At 37.0% G+C, this 22,603-nt stretch overlaps 1 protein-coding gene across 4 annotated transcripts in view; it reads right to left on the reverse strand.

The window, feature by feature from the left end:
• Nucleotides 1-22,603, reverse strand: part of DENND5B (DENN domain containing 5B) — a 158,531-nt gene that overhangs the window by 43,473 nt on the left and 92,455 nt on the right. For all 4 annotated transcript variants that reach the window (XM_019624972.1, XM_019624974.1, XM_019624975.1 and 1 more), the window contains 4 exons: nt 13,240-13,427; nt 7,757-8,293; nt 4,800-5,031; nt 799-949 (listed from right to left, as the gene is read on the reverse strand). In XM_019624972.1, the coding sequence (XP_019480517.1) occupies nt 799-949; nt 4,800-5,031; nt 7,757-8,293; nt 13,240-13,427 (1,108 nt within the window). The remainder of the gene's footprint in view (nt 1-798; nt 950-4,799; nt 5,032-7,756; nt 8,294-13,239; nt 13,428-22,603) is intronic.

The following is a 22,603-nucleotide window of genomic DNA, read 5'->3' on the forward strand; positions in this document are numbered from 1 at the left end:
TTTTGTAATTTTTGCACAAGATACTTTTAAAAGTACAAACATGGTGTTATCAGTTGAACTGTGTCTCCCAAAAAGACATGTTGAAGTTTAAACCCTGATACCTGTGAATGGGACCTTATTTGGAAATAAGGTCTTTGCAGATGTAATCAAGTTAAGATAAGGTCATTAGAGTGGGCCTTAATTCAACATCATTGGTGTCCTTATCAAAAGGGAAATTTCAACACAGACACAGAGAGATGACAGCCATGTGACGATGAAGACAGAGACTGGAGTTATGCGACTAGAAGCCAAAGAATGCCTGGGGCTACCAGAAGTTGGAAGAGGCAAGGAAGGATCTTCTCCCAGAGGCCTCAGAGGGAGCAGGGCCCTGCCAATACCTTGGTTTTGGATTTCCAGCTTCCAGAACTGTGAAAGAACAAACTTTTGTTGGTGTAAGTCACTGAGTTTGTAGTACTTTGTTACTAGGAAACTAATACAGATAGTGAAATAATACAGATAATCAAAGTATAACTTTTCTAATTCTATTAGACAGTATTACCATTATATTTAAACAGTCATTTAAAGTGAAACTATTCCCAAAGACACATTACCTAAAAAAAGAAAAAAAATCTCTAGTCTGTGTCTTTTTTTTTACATGATGAAATTAAACGTTAGATACTCAGAGTGTCAATCCATGTTTCAAATGGATTAATTTGGCCTTTGAATAAAATAATCAGATTGATAGGATGTTTAATGCTTAAGCACTACTGTACCCTTCATTCATTTTCAACCAACTACTCAAGTAAAGAACGTGCTTACTTGTTATTAGTTGGTCCTGTTGCCAAGACATCGGACTGTAACTTTGGAAAGAACCCTTGCTCATATTTGCCTTGACCAATTTTCATATCAAGTAGATGTGGGTGTATTGCAGTGTGATCCATTTTCATCAGCCGCTGTTCAATTGACTGGGCTATAAATTAAATTTATAACAAATTAGAGACATTTCATTGGCTAAGCCTTAAAAAATAATGCTTCTTCCACTCATGCACCAACAAGGAACTCAATCTTTCTGACACTCTGAAATATATTTTTACAAAAGCTCTTCAGAAATCAGTATAATGTAAGTATAAAAAGGTTAATTTTAAGTAAATACTGGATGATTAATTTTCTTGATATTTCTACCTTTGTCAAAAGCAGTGCAGTGGGGTTGAACAATCTGTAATTCAGTACTGGCACGGTTTCCAGTAAGTGGGAAATTCAATATTCTTAATGAAAATATGGTTCTAAGTACAACATCAAAGAAAATGATGGCAAATAAAATATTTTCCTTGAGCTGAAAGACAAGTAAAGGCAAGGAAAAAGCAAGCACAGAAGCCTTATATTACTTTGTATGAAGGCCCATTAAATATTCATGGTTCTCCATTTGTGAAAACAAGGAACTGTGTGAAATTTATTACTTTTACCCATGGTCACATTCTCATTAGTAGGAGTCTCTTACGAGTGTTTATTAGATCAAGAGGGGTAATGCAGAGAAAAAATAAGCAGGCATTTAGAAAATGTCCAGAGGATAAGAAACTGACCTTTTGAAGAATAAAACAGGGCAAAGTTAAAGATAGGAATTACTCATCATTTCTATTTTTAAACATTAAAGTTAGGAGGATGTCTCAAAGACACAAGAAATAGTGAATTATGTCTCTGGTAAGAAATATGATGTTAAATGTTTTTATCAACTGCATTTTCAAGAGGAAATGTAATATTTGAGAATCAAGACGATGTCTCCAACCCTTTGCCTAGACGTTACTAAAACGGGAGAACAAGCAGTGATTGTGGCTGTGTGGTAAACAGAACACACTGTGGGAAGCACTAATCTTGGGATTTAAGAGAAGTAAAAAAGCATTTTTATAAATGTCTCATAGAATCAGTTTATTTTGCCTCTTCTACACCAGCAGATTGAGTACTGTTAGGTATTCATCGCACACAGTCTAAAAAATTCTTTCTTGGGAGGGGAAGGGTCTGTCCATGACACACTCTGCTCTTGTGAAAAGAACATTCTTAATACCATCTTATGTGAGATCGATGCTTCACCCATGCCAGTTGCTTGTGTCTGATGATAGTAGCAAGGGAAGCTTTGTGGAAGTCGCTATTACCCTCTATGTCTTAAACTTCAAAATGTTAAACACCTACTTTAAACTTCCCTAATTTTTCTTCATAACCCATATGAATTTATCCAAAACTTTTTTGAATTTCATTTTATTTTTAATGTGCAGCTTGTAACTTCTCTTGAAACATAATCCATATGTTCTATGTTAGGCAAAAGATTGCCATATTTTAATGTGGAATGATATTTAATTTTCCACGATGCCCCTGGCTCTGCACAACCCTATCTATACTCTCAATTCTTCCTAATATTTATAAAACACAATTAACAGATGGTTTAGGCAAAATGATGCTTAAATTCATGGCATGGAATTTTCTGAAGTTCCTGCCAATTTTATGTTCCATGAAATACTACAAAATTCCATCTCTGCCAACGAGTGCCTCTGTCTTCATGAAAGGGAAAAAAGAAAAGCAGCTTCAGTTTTTCCGTTGAACTTAAAATGACAGAGAAATTCATCTGATACTGAGTTATTCTCCTTTAGTTGGAATGCTTTTTAAAAACCGAAATCATAATGCACAGTGAATTACTCTCGGGTTTACACTTAAGATTGCCATAAACATAATGAATGCAATGTTACTTTCCAGTGATTAGACCACAAGTGAATACTGAACATTCAGAAATGATTTAAATGCATGCTTTGAGAGGTCATGGGCCTGTTATACTTCAAAGGTTTGTGCCAAAATGTATTTTCTGTGATTAGCAAAGAAAAAGAAACTGCATTCCCGTCAACTTCATGAGGGCTCTGGTGCCACAATGTCAACAGCAGGTAGTCTCTCCCTAAAGAGTTCACCTGCAAATCAAACTTCTTTTCAGTGAGAGGCAAAACAAAAGCAAAATAACAATTAGACAAAAATCTAATGTTGACCACAAAACCCCAACCTCTGTAACTTTTGTTTGGGGTGGGTAGACAATTTGACCTGATAAAAGAAATAACTGCACCCTCTTTGTGGAACTGACACAGTCACAGCCAGCTGCCTCCTTTAACTTTTTAAAAAAGTCTTGATAAATTAAATTCCTGGGAGACTACTGCTTTAGCGAATCTCATTTTCATATATGTTAAACCTAGGATGGTACATTTTCAAGAGTATTATATAATTTCTGTCATGATAGTGGGAGCAAACTTTTTGAGAGGCTGAAAGAAAAATCTATTTTAATTTAAAAGATTTTCTGGAAGCACACAAAATAAGAGATTTTCTGGAATCAATGCTTAGTTCCATCATAAAAAAAAAAAAAAGTTCTGTCAGGAAGGGAGGAATGAAACTGGCTCAACAAGGCATTATACTATTCATATGGCCATTAAAGCACTGAAAGTCACACTATTCTGGGAACTGGCATAGACAATTTCATTCATTCTACTCCCTCATTTCCAAAAACACAGAAGTAATTGCCACTTCCTGAAGGGCTCCAAGGATCTACCCTAAGTGGGAATAAGATAGGGTGACATGCCAGCGAGTTATCAGAGAGACCTCTACGGCGACATAAATATGCTACTTTCCTTAAATATGCTACAACTACAGCATCACAACTCCTGTGACTTTGGTCTATTTAAATCAAGTGAGAAAGGCAAGGGGAGGCAGAGCAAAGAAACTGCACATGGTTCCTTTTTCTCCAGAGGAAAAATTGCTTTCAAATAGCGCCTATGTTTGAAGGAAAAGAAATAAAAGGGGGGGGCACTCAGGTGAAAATACCAATGTATTTTGCAAATAAAGAGTTAGAAACCAGGTATAAATGTATAAAACGATATGGATTGATACATTTCACATGTTTCTTTATTGAATGTACTGCTAACATGGCAGTAAGGTTTCAGGGGCTAAAGTCATTCAAACCCGGGTTCAAATCATGACTTCGCCAATCACTAGCTACGCAATCGTAAGCAAGTTACTTAACCACTCAGTGTTCTCAACTGTAAAATGAGTATAGTTATAAAATAAAACAGAAGTAAATGTGCCTTTGCCCCCACATCATTAAAATCGAATGCAAAAACGCATCTAAAACACTGGGTAAAATGTCCAGTACCTAGTAAATACTCAGTAAACATTGACTATTAATAAGATTATTTCTTTAGTGGACTATATTACACTGCCAAACAAGGCTGGCCAAGACTCATAATTCTCTGAGGGAATAACTGGTGTCAGGGCTGAAAAACCTCTAATTTGAATACAAGAATCCAGAGATTTAATTTCAGTAAATGAAGCTATTATAATTGATGGTACCTCTAAAATCAGTATACTGTTTTAGTTATGTAAATTAGGCAGCATCTCCGATTTACTATTTTAAATGAATGCTTATCTCTTCCTGGATAAAGAGAAAAGAAGTGAGAAGTAAAAAGGCAACATAAACAGCAAGACAGAAATTAACGTCTCTTTTCCATTAAGGCAATAAAGAAAATAAGACAAAAATCATAGAAACCCTGTAGTTAAGAAGCCATTCAGTTTGTCATTGCTTTTCCTCTTCTAAGACAAGAGGAATTTCAAGTAGCAACTGGATGGACATTAACTCACAGAAACAGAAGGAAACTAAACTAAAGAAAGGACCTCTTGATACTGTGCAAAGATTAAGTATGAAGTCTAAAACTGAAAATTAATTTTGTGGTTTATAAGGCCAACAATGTATAAAAAGAAATAACCATGGATTTTAACTTTCAAGGGGATGGCAAATGTACCTGCTTCTTTTAAAGTGCTGCATTTCTGATACATAGAAGTCCTCAAGGTGGGGGCCCTTACATTATACAGTCTTATCTTCTCAATCCGAGAGTCAAAGACCCGAAGCAAAGGCTCTTTCTCTTCCCACTGAGACATAATTTTATTATCAATAAAGGTGGCAAACATCTGTGTTTCAATGAAGCGTGAAAGAAATGGCAGGTATGGCTCAGGCTGGTCACACAGAAAGGAAGCCTGTAATGAGATAATTAAAAAATTATTAGTGCAAAGAGACCATCTCAACACGACATGATAAATCCAAAAATTATCTGTTGCCAAGGTCATTTTAATCTTATATAAAACTGACACTTGAAATTCAAAAATCCTTAAAAATTCACTTTTCCTTCCTTTCTTCTAAATGCAAGGAATTTAGGTCACTTAGATCTTTAGCACTGATCCTACCTTTCAAAATTGATTTACATTCCGATTCTCATGGCCATTATGTAGAAAAGAGAGCATCATTAATGAAAGATGGTGGGTCAGTTGCTACACAATCATCAGTCATCCTTTTCACTTACCATTAAATTTGACCCCTTTCCCTTGCGAGCTATAACTTCCTCTGCTATCTATTCCTATATTCCTAGTCTATGCACTATCCCGCCACATCATAAGGCCATGGTGAGGTAATTACCTGATATAATAATGATATATACTTAAGTAATAACCTTAAGTAAAAACAATATGGAGTTTGTGTTTATAGGTGAAGTCTGTTTGTTCTTCAAGTAAGTGGATGTTTTTTCTAGGCTTCAACTCTGTTAGTGACTGATGGATGAGGTTCATTCAAAATCAAATTCCTTCCAGACCTGTGCAGACAGAATAATCTGGGGCTTAACAGCTAGAAAAAGTATTGCCCAAAAAACTTTCAAAGCCAGCCAAGCCGTTGGAAAGCATGTTACCAGCTACACGTTCCCGTTACCTGCCAGTGTGTCTGCTGCATGGAATGGTTCAGTAAACTGCAATCAGTTTTTAATTCAGCATGCTCATTTTTTTCTCTGGTTCTTCAGGGCTACGTGTGTATAGGAATTCTAGTTGCAGCTTGGTGCTAGCTGAAGTTTGGAAGTGAATTACTATGTCAGCTGCTGGGTTGGTTTGCCTTTTTATTCATTAGATAGAAGGAGTGAGGCAGAAGACAGGAGGGGGAAGGATGGAAGGGTGAATTCTGACATAAGGCTGCTCTCCTTAATACGCGTCCCTGTTTTCCTCGCATATTTATTTTTCATTCTGAAATGTAGGAAGCCTTTTAAAAATTTCCTTACAAAAACCCACTTACTCAATTTAAGTGCCTTCATAGTTCAGATGTATTCACATATTAATAAATCCAAATAGCCAGAGAAAGTTTCACAGTAGTCTCTAGAAATCAGTTCACCTTTCAAAATGTATTTACAGATAAACATCAAGTTTACTTTTTATAGAGCAAACACCTTTTTTTCCCTAAGTGGGCCAAATGTCTGGCTTTTGATATTCAGACCCTCACGGACTATAACATGTAAGGTTAGCAAAGACGGGCTTGCACGACTAGTATGTAATGGTCCTGTAAATCTTCCTAGTGAAAAATGAGGTGATTATAGGCCTTCTGGAATCCAACAGGAAACTTTCATTTCTCTAGGGCTTGTATAAGAAGAATTCCATTTATAGTTTGAAGCTACACAAAGATTGAGAGAGAAGAAAGTACTAGTGCTTGATCCAGATAAGAATTTGAATTCAAGGACAAATCATGAGTGTACACAGAGTAGTTCTAAGCTGGATAGGAAAAAACGTGGAAAAATGGGTAAGCTTAATGAGAAAGGAACCTAAGAGCAGGAATACATTTGGAGAAATGAAGGCTTCTTAATTTATTAAAGAAGTTTTCTCAAACATAAACTGCACCAGAACTTAACTGTTCAACATAGTTTATATCCTCCGTCTGAAAAAACATCTGATGAAATCGGAAAATCTTTTATTGCTATCTACCCGAACGGAATATTTTTACTCATACTTATTTGTCAGATGTTCCAAGATTGTAGATTAGCCTCTTAGAATGTATTCACCCCTCTGAGAGGTCTTTCATGACACAGAGATAGCATTTAGGGAAAAGCCATAATTCATCCTAACAGCAATATCATGCCTCAGCAATCACAGAGGCAGGGGATTGAACTATAATATACCCTGGTGACCTGAAAGAGTTAATGCCCATCCCTAAATGCTTTTCTCTGGAAAAAAAAAAATATGGTGGATATGTCCATAAAATCGGGCAAAAGAATCTCTATAGTAAATCTTAGTTAGAAAGAAGCTTCAATGTCAGCAGGACAATCGAAAGCTGGTGCTATTTTGTCTTCCCTTCCTCCAAAATGGAACAAAGCCTTAGACTTACCATCATAAAACCCAATTCATTCACTCTCTTATGATCCTAGAACTAAATAAAAATTTGGCTTCTAAAACTAAACTGTTTGTTACCTTTACATGGACAAGTTGTGATTTCATTATAGGTTGAAGGCAAAATATAAATAAGGATTTATTGAAAAGGAATAGGCCTAGGGCTGGGCCGAGTGGCTCAGTTGGTTAAGAGTTTGCTTAAGAAAAGGAATAGGCCTTATATAACTGAGCTTGATCCTAAAACAAGAGTAAATGAAATTCTTACAAGGTCAGGTAGTGTTAACAGATTTGAAAAACCTGTGAAATTCGAGTTTCTATAATTCAAGATTTTTCAAAGTATAGAAAATTAAAAAATGAGATTAAAGGCAATTTAAACATGATTCAATGACCAGCTTAATTAGCTAGTTGATTTGTTTCCTGTGAAATTATTTTAGCTAGTGTAAGATACTGATAAAGTTCTTAATGGAAAGGAAGAGAGGAAACAAAATCTGTGTTTAAAAAAAGTGAACAAAATCCAGTAAAATACCCCACTAAGAACTACTAAAAGGGAAACTATGGTTCATTTTACTTTGTCAAAGTTCTGCATCTGTTCCCGGTTGGTCAGCCAGGATTCCATGTCCTGGGCAGTCTGAATCACAAAGGCTTCGTAATCTGCAAACATCTGCGTAAAGCGGTTAGCAAAGACCTCTCGGAGCTGTACGTTGAGCTGGTAGTCCCTTAGTTCTGTCTCTTCACACTGAAGTTTCACATCCTTGTCTTTTTCACCCAGAGAGGCAGAAAGGTCCATTTTTTCCACAGTCACACCGGTCCTCTTGGCCAGAGCCTGGAGGCGGGCGATCGTTTCATTGCCCTTCAGTAACTCATACATACTGATGTTATTAGCCGAGACATTGCCATTCTTCTTGTCATTGACCAGGTCTTTCAGAACCAGGTTCTTCAGTTTGGTGGCATTCTCACTGCAATGGAGGCTGCCCTCAAGAGGGATTCCAAATTGAAAAAGAACTTCAGAGAGTTCCTGGATAAAATCCACTTTATTGGGGAACTGTGGAAACTCTTCAGGCAACTCGATAAAATGGTTGTCAATATCCACAAAACACAAATTAGCCTGAAAGAGATAAAAGAAATATAAAGATTTTAAAATAAAGGCATTTATGTTCTAAAATATTGTTGCTAACTATTATAAACATAGATTACTCTGACTCTTATGTTAACCTTCTCAAGGTTAAGAATTTATTCTTTAAAAATAAATCTCTCTTGCCAGCATTTCCCCCATGTATTTTTATGACAAATTTAATACAAATATATAATTTTCTCCGGCTCTCATCAATTCATTATAATTGGGACATTACTGTGTAATTATTTGGCATCCATTAGGCATTTCTGAATGGGTAAAGGTGCACAGACTGATAATACTGTACAAATTGAAGGTACTGGGTAAAATGCTCACTGAGTGACCTTGAACTTTCTATGCCATTTCACTGCTCTATTGCCATCTGTAATTTAGAATTAACAATAACTGCTGAAATTTAGCAGTCTTAGTACCCCCAAAATGGGATGAAATTGGCAAAGAGCAATCCAATTTGCAAAAAATCCACAAATTTTCACTTTATCCAAAATTAGCTTCAAACTCTTGGATAACAAAAAACCCATTTCAGAAGTCATTACATAAACAGCAGGAAGCAGAGAGAGGTGGTGGAGGCAGTGCTTAGAGAACTATAAATGATTAACCCTTGGATAATGAAGAGTTAACCCAGAAGATATTTTTGAGTTGAGGAAAACGGGAGATAGAAATCAGAGTCAATGTGTTTTTTTGAGTTTGTTTAATACTCTAGATTTTGAGTAAAAAGACTTCAATATTTTTCAAGTAGATATGGAAAATTCAAGGGGCCAAGTACCTGCATAAAATTCTGATTATCCCTCAGGTACCTGATTATAGTAGACTCCAAAACCGTATTTTACTTTTACTGTTCGGACCTAGTTCTTAATCAGAACTGGGCTGTGGTGTAAAGGAAGGCTGTGCTCCTGAACCAGGGAGGGAGGGAGAGGTGGCAAAGGTGAAGCCAGCCCATCACGTAAAACTGATCCTGATGCCTTATAGGTGCCGCACACGGGGCATGGGGTGGAAGTCGACAAACAATAGCAAGTTTCACCCCACAGTTCCCCATCTCGGCTCCCCCGCCTCCTCCCCCCACCCCCAGGTCAGCAAGGAGAGGCTTCACACTGCGCTCTGATTCTGAATGCCATGGTAAGGTGAAAAGAGGAGCGCAAAGAGAGGGATCTCTGTTTTTCTCTTTGGATTCCTTCTCTTCATGTTAGATAATGATAAGCAAGAAATATAGCAAAGATACAAATCGAGCTCAATAAAAACTCAAGATATCCCTCCATACAAAAACAGAGAACCAACAATGATTTCTTCATGCCTAAAGCAACCTTTGAATCCAACCCATTAATTCTGCAGATGAAGAAATTGAGGCCCAAGGAGGTAGGTGACTTCCTGGCACATGTCCCAGATATGCATCCTCAAAGAGCCTGGTGGCTTAAGGGATTTTTCTCCTGCAGTTTTCCTCATCTTCAATGTCAGAAGTTTTCTCTAAATAAAGTAAGAGCTGTAGTCACATCTTACTGAAGACAGTAGGGCTGCCTATTGCTTTCTTTAAATCCATATCTTCATATATGTTTCTACAGTGGCTAGAAAGCAGGATACGTATATTGAAATGCTTAAAGGGAGAAAGTAGGTCACCATAATTCAAATGGATGAGTCAGTATCTTTAAAATTGGAAGGAAACAAATCCACTAACTTGCTAATCTAAATGTTAACCAGCAACCTCCCACCGCTTACATTTTGTGCTATCTCCTTCAGTAATGCCTTCCTGCTATCCTCTCCCATCCCTTGCCTTCTCTTATGAAAAGAAACAAATATACATTTTGGGAAATTTTAATGATTGCTATGCTCATGTCATCACTGCTGAGCTGAAAGTGTGTGGCAAGGCGGGTGTTCCGGCACCACGGCTGCTGTCCTGCCTCCATGTTCCTACAAGACTCTCATACCTCTTGTCTGTTTAGAAGGCCCACATTGGGGCTTTGATTATCACAAAGTAGAAATAGGAAATGTGAACTTATGTTATAAAATTTATTTAATAAGAGCTAAAAAGCCGTTTTCTAAAATAAATAAGAGTATGCTGGTAAGTCACTTTCTCACTTTTAATACCATTAAATTTAAAAAATTCTATGAGAAAAGCTCAAGAAGTATTAATATACAATAAAAATATACTTGACATCTCAATCTTATGCTGTTTTCAGACTAAATATTTCTATAATTTTACTGATCAATGATGCCCAGAGGCCTTCATGATATGTAATCACTTCCAATGAAAAACAAACATTCCCTCAAAAGGGAAAAAAGACTTGAAGCTTAATTATCTCTTCTGCCATGAAGCCTTCCTATGTTCCTATCCTAAAAGCATTTTGATTTCCTCTGTGTGTATTCTTAGTTCATTCATTCCTCTTACTAACATGTATTTTTAGCCTGTTACCGATATTGTTAAATGACTTATTTGGGAAAGCAGAAATCACCTCTTACTTATCTTGATGTTTCCCAATGTATCTTACACTAGTAGTGTGTGAGAAAACTATGTGCTGAATGAATGAATAAGGCTCAAGGAGATGGTCATTTTGTGGACCTCTAGAACTGTAGGCAGGAGGAGGAAGCACCCAGAACGTGAGGCCAGGGCAGCTCCCTCCACGCTGATCTAGTTTCTCAATGGCTAAAGCTAAGCTGGCATAAAGAAAAGACAGAGGAGAACATGTAAAACATTCCCATACCGTCCATGACATGAAACTAAAAAAACAAACAAACAACAACAACAAAAACATTTCCACAGAATCTCAGGGAAAAATATAGCAAAAGCAAAATGGGAAAAGCAATTTCATTTCACTTTTCTCTTGATTTTTTGTCCACCATTTACTGGAAAGACGAGTAACAACGGTAGAAAGTGAGGTACCATTCTATGCAATTAATCCTCAGTGCTATCTATATCCTTCAGCCATCACTTCCACCCCCGAAGAAACAGTACAACAAATGGCTACTTGTACCTATCATTTTGGAATCATGGGGAAAGTGAGTGGGTGGTTAATTATAAGTCTATATAGTTATATTAGTTAGCTAACAACTAAAACCATACCTTCTTAAAATAATCATTTCGTAAACATCATTTCCACAACTATACTAAGAAGCCCTGTCACTATTTTTAGCTATTATTTTATTTTACAGTTTTCAAAAAAATGGGGGTGGAGGAGGTGAGTATTACTAGTGAATATATTTGTCACTTTTTAAAATGGCTAATTTTATACTTACTTCCTCCTCAAAATTATGTGAAGTAGATTATTTCATCTCATTGTGAAACGATACAAGAGCAAAGTGATATACTGTGAGCCATTTGTTCTAAATAGTCATGTACTAATTTATACTTTTTATATAGAAGCACTGCTATTTTCACAGTGATTCTGGTAATTTCATGTTATTCTACTCTATGAATAGATAGGTGTGTGTATTTATTAAACAGCATTGATTTGCTAAATCAAAAAGTAGAAAAATTATAGACATTATTGTAAGAACTTTCAGAATTTTTAAGTTCATTTATCTTTAGAATCAGAGGATACACACAGACATAGAGACAGAAAATTTTTCTGACTACAAATACATCAAGGTGGTATTTAAAAATTCTCAACAATTATGACTCATGAAAAAATGGAAAGGTAATATTTATACACCTAAACAAATGATCTTATAAAATATCATTTGATTAACATACAAATAGACCAGATACTCAAGAAACTGAAACATGTCACTGTTTAAGTTTTTAAAACAAAATGCATTTGGCTAGTCTACTTCCTTTTCCTTAAAAATTTAAAGAATCTACTTATTTGAATCAACAAGATACCTAGATTAATTTAAGAGAAAACAAGAGAGTTCAGGTAACAGAGAAAAGGTATAATAGGGAGGCAGAGGACGTACACAAGCTCAAAAAGAGCAAGACAGTACACATGTTTATTTTGTATGATCTGAATCCAGCTATTTTCCCCTGAACAAAAATGTTAATTTTGGTAGGGAAACATTCATTAGAATAAAGTAAGCAATGGATGATTACAGGAATCATTACTGGGTATAATGGCTGTGGCTTAGTGTGTTATTTTAAATTCACTTATTAAAATGAGAATCTCTATAGGAAGTAAGAAAAAATAAAAGTGAAGCCCAGCATGAAAGATTTTATTAAGAAAGGTACTAATTAAATAGCTAATAATATAATGTAATTAACCATTGTATGTTTTTAATAGGCCATGGCACTTTCATCAATATTTCATTTCAAACGTTTTACATTGCAATTCTGAGCACCATTAACAATAGCTAAAAATTAGATTCAAGAATTCCTGTTTATTTTCTTCTTAAGCAACATTTGAAAATACAACACACAGAAAGCATAGTATCCTTAAGGTAGCATAAAAGCTAGGGGTTAGAATTTTTATTTCAACCACCTAGTCAAGCTGACACTTAGAAAAAGATAACTAGCCTTGGGTCTGAAAACAAAGAATACTAAAGGATTTGATAATTCCATTAACCCTAGCTTGCTAAAAGATGTTACTTTTCATTTGATGGAGGTCAAGAATCAAATTCACCTCAATTAATGTAATGATTTTAAAGGATGTTAAAATTGGGCTGTACCGTTTAGAAAACAAAATTTATAACATGAATGGGGAAAAGAAATGAAATGTTATTAGAATAACAAAGCAACTAGATACTACTACTATTGTTCCAGCTTCACAAATTTATAGCTGTGAAAATTTTGTTATTGTCCTGTTTTGAACCACATTTCATTAATGGCTGTGCCACAATAACCACCACGAGTCAGGGTCTGCATTCTATGGCTCAGACCTACTTGGGAGATTCAGAACAGTCAGAGACACAGTTAGGACAAAGACAATGCTATATAATAAAGGTAGCCTTGACCTAAATCAACAAACAGCAAATGCTTCATCATTCATTCTGAGTTTTACCTCTTGAGGAAGTTCTAGTTTAGAACGGTCAGTTCCTTCTTTTGACTGAAGGCCCATCAGATAAGGGACAGGAGCATCAAGAAAATGTAGCAGAGATGCAGGGAGGATGGGCACATAAACATGCTGCCATTGAAATGGGAACAAAAGTGTGGTGATGCCTTCCGCCACAGTCATCAGGCGTTGATAATCTGTACAGAACAAGGAAAAACGGAGGGGAAGAGCCCAAGTAAAAACATAATTACTGCATTAAGCTTGAAAATATCAATTTCCAGAAAAAAAATTCTGTACTAATAAATAAAATCTTCCTTTATGACCCTTCAGAAAATAGGTCAGTTCTATCCCACCTTAATTAAAGAGTTAAATGGTTTGACTTGAATGGTTTTAAGGGGGTGTGGGTAGGTGGGGAACATCGTCATACTCTTTACTTCTGAAATCACTAATATGTAAATTTACATTCCTTTAAAATGAGGAGGAAATAAAAACTAATAAACTTGCTCTTAGCATTTCTCCCATTAAAAATGTACAAGAATATCGCTACTGATCACTTTTCGTATACATACATATCTATACAATCTCCAATTCAGAGGCTCTTTTTTTCTTGTGTTTATGATCATGGCTATAATCTATAGTTATCCTGATTATATTTATGTTAGCCTTCATTTTGTAGTTACAAGAAATCAACAAATATATGCACTCATAGTCACACTTCATATATTTAATCCCCAGCTATAGAACTATAAAATCTAGGGACAAAGTGAAAGTGAACAGAAAATTAAAGGTTGTTATTTTTTTTAATTTTGTTTACATGAACTAATATATCAAAACTAAAAACTGTCTACATGTTAAAGTGCTTTCTTTCACACCCCCACCACCCCCAGTTTTATTGAGATATGACTGACATGTAACACTGTATTAGTTTTTGGTGTACAACATGATCTGATGTGTATATATTGCAAAATGATTACCACAGTAAGTTTAGTTAATATCAATCACTTCATATAGTTACAAATAAAGTACCCTCTTAAACCACTCTGCCATACATACTTTATACATACATATAATTAATACCTTGGAAGAAGACATGTTTCAGAATTCTGAGTTTTTTCATTGGAAAAGGTAATATTGTACATACACCATATACATGAACTATCTAGGGCAGTACCCTGTAACCAAACACATTAATATTTCTGCAGCAAACCATGTAAGTGTTCCAGTAGGGCACATAACCAAAGAATTGAAATAGGGTCACTTTGGGTCAGGTCTGGTTTTGCCAATGAATGAGTTACAAAAAGAATGTTTGGTTTTCAGAATTTTTTTTGGATTTGAGAATTGAAGAGACAGGATATTACAGAACTGCAATAATCTCTCACAGAATTCATTGTGCAAAAATACAATAAAATCTGTGAGTTAGACTTTGGGGAGTCTTCTTAAAAAGGATGAGGAAAATGATCAAATGCTAGGTACTTGGTTCGTATCAACTCAAAGAACACTTAATCAAGCAAAAACAGAGTATTTTTCATTATGAAATTTTTCTTTTATAATTTGTAAATGACTGCCTTTAATAGTCTACAATGGGATTTTGGTAATGAATCACCAGCTGTCCATAGCCCAAGTGTACTAGTTTCTTTATCTGAGTCATTACTAAGACTTAAATTTTAGGTGAAAATCTCTTTACAGGAATACTTCTAAAAAATAAATACCAGATGGCCTGAGGGGTGGGGTCAGTCATATGAACGCAAAGAGCTGACCTAAGGTGGTGATACAGGAACATGGGGAGACAGACAGACAGATAGAAAAATACACTAGATCAGCTGAGGCTCCGAGAAGAATCTGGGTGAAACAGCTCATGCTCTGTGAAGGTGGGGTGTTGGGATGGTAGTCAAAGGAGATTAGATAACCAGTCACCGACCTATCACCCTGCTAGTGATCAGCAGATGTTTGAGTTGTAGAAGACAAGGCTCTTACATCATGTGGGTGGGGTTAGGGACGGGCAGCTGACATAACACCCCTGAAATCTGTCCAATGCTCTAGGTTTAGAAACTAACAGCAGCTCTGCACTGTGACAGGACGCCATTATGGCATTTGCCCCATGGGCTCTCCCCTCACTGTGGGCTCCCTAACGGCAGAGTGGTAGCTTTAATCTCATTTTGCCCACAAACACAGGGCCCAGCTCATAGCCAGTGCTGACCAAAATTTACTGACGCTATTGAATGACATATTTTTCTCCTCTTATTGCAACAGAGGCCTAACAAAACACACACACACACAAAAGAGTAGGAAGACATGCAGATAAGTAACCATAAAAAGAACAAATCCAGAGAAATGTTCTGAAGATTCTCTTCTATGGACATCCATTTCAATCAAGGATTGGAGGGTTTTTTTTTGTTTTTTTTTTTTGTATTCTCAGCACTTAGCCTAGTACAAGGCACATAACAGATGTTCAAAAATATTTTTAAATAAATAAATGAATTAGTGGGATAAGACTATATAATTTTGCTGGATATCCACAGGTAAATAAACTTGATTAGATTTTGTGCACATGAGATTAAAGAACCACTAATTTTTCAGTAGGAGAAAATAGTAACTACTCAGGCAAGAAACTATTCACTCAAAAATCACATTTCCTGGGTATTCATATATTTTGTTAATTATGTGCACGCCCAGGCACATTATAAAGAAAATTCAAATATCCATTTACGAAGCTATGGATATTGTTCATTACACAGAGAACTGTTACCAAATGACTCATTCTAACTATGCGTAAGTAGACCTTATAGGGACTAGAACTGCTATTTAGAAACACGTATCACACTTTAACATTTTTTCCTCCTGAATATTAAAAATGTAGAGATTTTAATGGTGAAATGTAATGCAGATTTCCCAAGGCCCTTCAGCGTGAGAAAAGACTCTGAGGAAGCTTCCTTTTTGGAAGTAACCAGAGAATGAAAGTGCTGTGTCTCTCCAGTAGGAAGATCTATCAGGTGTCACTCCTGAAGTTGAGGAGCACAGAACTCACTGAAAATTAAGAGAAAAACAACTTTATATTCACTTAAGTATTTTATGATTTGACTGTATTCAAAATGGGATAGATGGGTTATTACAAAAATAACTGGACTGTTCTTGTCTACAACATTTGCTAAATTAAAAAAACTTTCTGTTAGTTTTACTCTGGGTTTCTACGGAGTTTTGCTGTCATAAAAATAGTTATAGAAATAAACTATTGCCAGGGTTTTTGAGAGGAGATACTGTTACTTAAAGATTAGCATTCTAAGACAATCATTTCCTTAATAAAAGATTCATGTTTTTGACTCAGCTAGCTTAACAACAAAAAAAAACACTAAACTAAATCTAGGTTTTAAAAAAATTACATTTTGTTCAATACTAAATGGGAGAAAAAAACCTACTTAGTAGTCCTTAAATAATTTAAAGTCAGAGGATATTCTTCCTCCAACCCCTTACCCACCTCAAACTTCTGAATGCCTTACTTGATTTTTTTAAGGATAAGGAGAATATTCATTTGGCTAAGAAATACTTTGTAATCACTCATTCCGCCAATGCTCCCCAGTCAAAAACCCCAAGGACACACCTGTATTTGAACAATGAAATTTATTACTCATTGCAGAGAGGGAGAACATACACCCCAGGGAATTACAGGTATGTTAGTAAGAGGGTTTAGAGAGAACCTATTATAAGATTTGGGCTTTGTCTGGATAATTTTGGGGATGGTCTAAGGAAGTGGGTGCTGTCTAATCAGGGCAATTCTAAAGCTGGGTTACGTCAATAATCTGACATATAGGGAAGGCAGACTAAAGTGGGGATAAAGCTGCGATTGGTAAGGAAGTAAAGCAGCAGTTATAATTTACCAAGAAGAGGATGTTTGGTATTTTGTGGGTTGTACAGGGACCTTGCTGTAAGTGGATGTCCCTGTGAGGCTGTTTATGTTCTTTAGAACAGCATGGCTTAGTTGTGAGCATCAGATCAGTTTGCATCACAGTGGGGCCTAGCTGTGGGAGCTAGATCAGTTCCTGGGCGTCAGGGGCTGCTTTGGATTTCTTTCTCAATAGATCGTGGGCCAGACACAAGTGAAAGGCTCAGGGTTTAAGCAGTCCGATCCTGTTCCAGTTATGTATTTTTTGCCTCTCAGCTCCAGATTTACTCAGTACCTGGTCTATGATAATGGACTGGACTAAACATTTCTCTTGTACAATGAGCACAATGTTCAGCTCTGGCAGTGGAGGGCCCTGGAGAGGCACTGAGCGAGGAAGGGGCTTCTCTTCTCGGTTCCGGTGTGCAAGTGCAGTGTTCTGTTTGTTCTTGCTCCTGTCGCATGGTTGATCAGTAGTGTGGATATGTGAGGACATCTGGTGGTACACTTCCCCAGCCACATACCCAGAGCAAGCAGTCTTTAGTGATGGGTCAGTGGTCACCTTCACATGGCCCTCGCAACACAGATACCGCACACTCAGATCTCAAACCCACAATGACACCCTGACGACTTCTGCATGCCCACTCACCACCCACAGCTCACTTGTGCTGGGAGGTTTGCTTTCTGCTTGTCCAGTGACTGAGGATCAGCTCTGGCCCCGACAACCCCGTAACCTTTTCTGCCACCCAATGACCTGCAGCCACACTTTATTCAAAGAGGTGTGAACCTCAGGCTTGGGAAGTGGGCCCCCCTTCCAAGTTTGTCCTTCCTAGGGTACCCTTCAGAGTTTCCCTCGTGTCTTTAGAGTTACTTTCCTAGTATAGCTTAATAATTCTTCATATTACATTCTTCTCTTTCAAGTTACTGTGTGGTTTAATCTGTCTCCTGGTTGGACCTAGGCTGAAAGGTAGAGGGTTTTAAGCAGTCAAATCAAATCCCTGACAGCTTGGCTACTTTATTTACTGTTGATAGGGAAAATGTTCAATCTCACAGAAAATACAAATTCTTTAAGAACTGGAAACTACTATCTTGGTCTATTTTCTTGCTTTAATTATGGGAAAACTTTTGCAGGGGAAGTTTCTAATCTAGTAGACACTGAGAGACGGATGCACATGGTTTATTTTTCCTTCACCACAATTCCACCACCTTTTGGGGATGTTCTATGTTTATTCTTTCCAGATTCTGTGCTCCCTTCAAGATTGGATTAAATGCCACACTCTTTTAAATAACACAATTACTTTGCAGAAACAAGACAATTCTTCTTAACTAAATCAAGAAATAAAGGTAGAGTTTTCATCTTCCAAGCGTGGTTTTAAAATTTTTAATATTTTAGGAAAATTATTTTTTCTTTAATACTCAAAGTAATGAATGTATAGAAGTTATTTTCATATTTAAGACATGCTTCAGCATGGCATGAGATTTCCTCAATGATTTGGCCTTTCCTGCCTCATTTCTTACCACACTTACGCAGTCAAATCATCTGCTTGCAATTCATTCACTGAATGTGACAAGTTTTCACAGGTCCTTGTCCTCTGTATACCTCTTCCCTCTACCCAAAATGTCCCTACCTCTTACGCGGCCTGGCAAAGTTCTACTTTTTCCTTAGGCAATGGTTCCTTTGGAAAGCCTTCCCTATGCTGGTAACACTTCTTATCATCACTAGAGTCCCTTCCATATGCTTCCATAGTACCTGATCTTTATTTCTATCACAGTAATTATTCATCTCACTAAAACTATTAACTTTCTTTTATAATTAGCTGTTTCTCTGTCTCTCTTCCTTACTATACCATTAACCAAGTGCATAAAATAAAAATGTCTAAGTTGAAGGATTATCAAAATTCTGAACAACTATAACAAGTAAGCCATGATGGAAGTGACTAGAGTCAAAACATTTCACAGTATCTGTATTTTAAAGATTCTGATTGACATAAGACTAAGTGTTCATATTAAAACCTCAAAATTCACCTTAAGAAAAAAGAGCATATAACATCTATACTAATTAAATGGAAAAATGGCAATGAGGAAAAAAACATTTCAATTATTTGAAGAAGGGGAAAAAAAGGGGGGGGAAGCAGGACAAATGGTCAAAATAAAAGAAAATTAAAAAATTTTTAAAATTGAATAATGAAAATATCAGATACTAAGACTTGTGGACGAAGCTAACACAAGACTCAAATGTTTAAGATGCTAGTATTTAGGTGGTGTGTGTGTGTAAAATAATAAGCCTCAAAGAAGTAAAAAACAAACCAGAAATTAACAAAACAGAAAACAAAGATATAATAGAAAGTACCAACAAAGACAAAGTTCTTTAAAAAGAGTAACAGAATGATAATACCAACATGGGCCAGTGAAGTGACATCCTCCACAACTAGACTGAAGAACAAAACGACAGCAACTTGTCTGTTCCCCTTCCCCTGATTCCCCAGCGCTGTTCCCCTCCCCCAATTCCCAAATAAAATCTTTAAAAAATAAAATAAAAAATAAAAAAAATAAAAAGAGTAACAGAGTTGACACACTTTAGGTAAAAATAACCAATCAAGAGAAAAAGAAAGAAGGCACACATAAGTAGTATTAGAAATGAAAAGGGGGATAAAAAGTGAAGCTACTGCAGAGAGTAAGAAGACAGGGAAATATTACTTACACTTTATGTCAATAAACTGAAAGCTTAAAAAATTATCCCTATATATGATAACTAAATAGTTATTATTATTATTTTTATTATTAGTTTCAGGTGTACAAAACAATGCAATAGTTATCCTTTTTACCCCTCACAAAGTGACAACCCCCCCTCCCCCTCCACTGCCCTCCCACCCCCGATGTCATACATATCTATTACAATTCCATTGACTCCATTCCCACACTATACTCCACATCCCATGACTATATATGTATTAAACTGTAGTTGACATATAATATTATTCAACAGCAGCTTCAGATACACAGTGCAGTGGTCAGGCCTCTACACCGTCTATGAAGTGGTCTCCCTTACAAGACATGAGTCCATCTGGTCCCCTAAAAAATCTTCACAATATTATTGATTATATTCCCCAGACTGTCTTTTCTATCCCTGAGGCCATATTGTAGTTACCAATTTATGCTGAAAACTAGACTTATTATAGTGATCATTTTGCAGTGTATACAAATATTGAATCATTATGTTGTACACCTGAAGCTGTTATATGTCAATTATATTGCAATAAAAATAAACTAAAAATAAAAAGGAAAAAAAAAATAAAATTATTACTAGAGAAAACAGAAATGAACAAAAATTGATTCACGAAGAAACAGAGAAGCTTCTGGTTTGGTGAACACAGGGGTGCTGGGAGGGGGGTGGCCTGGGAGGGCCTGCAAGCTCTGCCTCCCTCTGCCTTCCTCCCCACTCTTCCATTTGGCTGTTTCTGAGTTTGTGGCCTTTATAAAAAGCCAGTGACAGCACATTAGGAAACCCAAAAGCGGGGACGTAGAAACTCCTGAATTCGCAGTTGACTGGGCAGAAATGTAAGTAGCCTGGGGCCCTACTTGTGGCTGGTATCTGAAGGGAGGGCAGTCCTGTGGGACTAATAAAACTTTAAACCTATGGCATCTGATGTTAATTAACTCCAGGTAGTTAGTGTCACAAATGAACTGAATTGTTGGTGTCAGAACTCGCTGATGTCAGGGAGGAAAAAAGCTCTCATTTGGTGTCAGAAAATGTGGGATTTGCTAAAATGGCTCAGGCCCACAGAAGCATGTGGTTTGGGAAGAGAAAGTCTGAAAGGGCAGGGGATGAGGAATCTTTGATTCCCAGGGGCCACATGGCCAACCACAGTATGAAGCAGCAGCTATGCTGAGACAAATTACTGAAGGTCAAAGTTACCAATGGAATTTATAGATGGATCCAACTCCCGGGGAGTTGTTTCGCTGGATGCATAAAGAAGGGCAAACCAACCAATAAGAAAAAAGTGAAGTATACAATCCCTTGGTGATTGTTATCTGTAATAGCTAAAATGAAGTGCTGGGTCAGATTTTGCAAGCCGCGTGGAACTGGCTTTGCGATAACTGGGGTATTTGCCCACTGAGTACACCTGATATCCGGATCATTGTACATACTGTGGGGACGTTTTGCATTGGCACCTCCTGTAACCTCTGCCACAAAATCAGTCAGATTTGCTGTCTCAGCCTTCCCTCATGAATCTTAGATACCAATAAAAACATTAGATTATTTAATAAGAAAATGCAAAGAGGCAGAGGGGAGAGTTAAGGGACTCATTCCAGCAGGGTGGAAGTCTTTAGGTGGCTAATAACAAATGGGTCCAATGAAACGAACACTGATGTGGTTGAAACAAAGGTCTTAATATAGGACTATTGGGTTGTCGTAGAAGTCATGACGTATTTTTTTCTGTTTTTCGTTGCAAAAACGCGTCATGACTTTTCGACAACCCAATATATAAGACCCCTGCTAGTCCCCCTACATTAAAGGTCCCCAAATAAGTTTAGTCTATATACCCCATTTTGTTGAAATTTTAAAAATGGAAAAGGCAAAGATCATAATGAGAAATCGGACCTGGAATCACCCGGGCCAACAGTCAGACAGATTAATGAAGATCAAGATTGACAAAAGGGCTAGGGTCTCCTGGCTCAACTCCCTGCTGGGGACCCAAAGCCTAATGCACAAAAGTGAGTCAAGTGGTCAGGGGGTAGAGGAGTTTCTGGGACCCCTTTACATGGGAGCTTCATGCACTGTGGTACGAGAGCCCTCTGGTGAAGTCTTAATGCAGGTGACAATTAGATTGATAGAATATAAAAATGTCAAGGCTGATAGGATTAAGGTGGAAGTCTGGGTGAAAACTGGAACATTTAAACAGGCTCTTATCTGAATGCTTTATGGGAATGGATATTATGTCTAAATGGGGAACATTTCCCCCAGAAGTAAAACAGAGGGCATGTAAACCGCCCTTCAAGCAATATTAATTGGACACGCTACATGGACATGAGACTGCCAGTGTAGAAAAGGAGCTGGAGCGTTGGTGTGAACAAACTGCTCGGTAACCCTATGTGGAGCAGACTGGGGCTTACAGCAAAGGCCTGAAGCACCTCCCAGCGAAAACTACTGGGATGTTGGACTCGAGAATTTCCATTTGAAAGGCAGTTACTAGCTTGGACATTAATCTAAACTGTCCCAATGACTGAAAGACATAAAATAACCTTGAAACCTGAAATACCCAGGATGTCTTGGGTGATGTCAGAAAAACACTCTAATAAGGGAAAGCAATGCTCAGAGGAGTTACAAAATAAAAAGGAAATGGTTTATACAGGGATCCTGTTACAGGGAGGATGCAAGGAGGAGCAGATACAACCAGGAGCCTCTTTTCCCACAGGACTGACTCTGGAACTGAGTGAGGAGCCGCTATCATCACTTGGACAGTGCCCTATCAACACCCCTCAACTGATCAACGAAGA

This window comes from Hipposideros armiger, unplaced genomic scaffold (assembly GCF_001890085.2).
Source record: "Hipposideros armiger isolate ML-2016 unplaced genomic scaffold, ASM189008v1 scaffold_610, whole genome shotgun sequence".
Taxonomy (NCBI): Eukaryota; Metazoa; Chordata; class Mammalia; order Chiroptera; family Hipposideridae; genus Hipposideros; species Hipposideros armiger.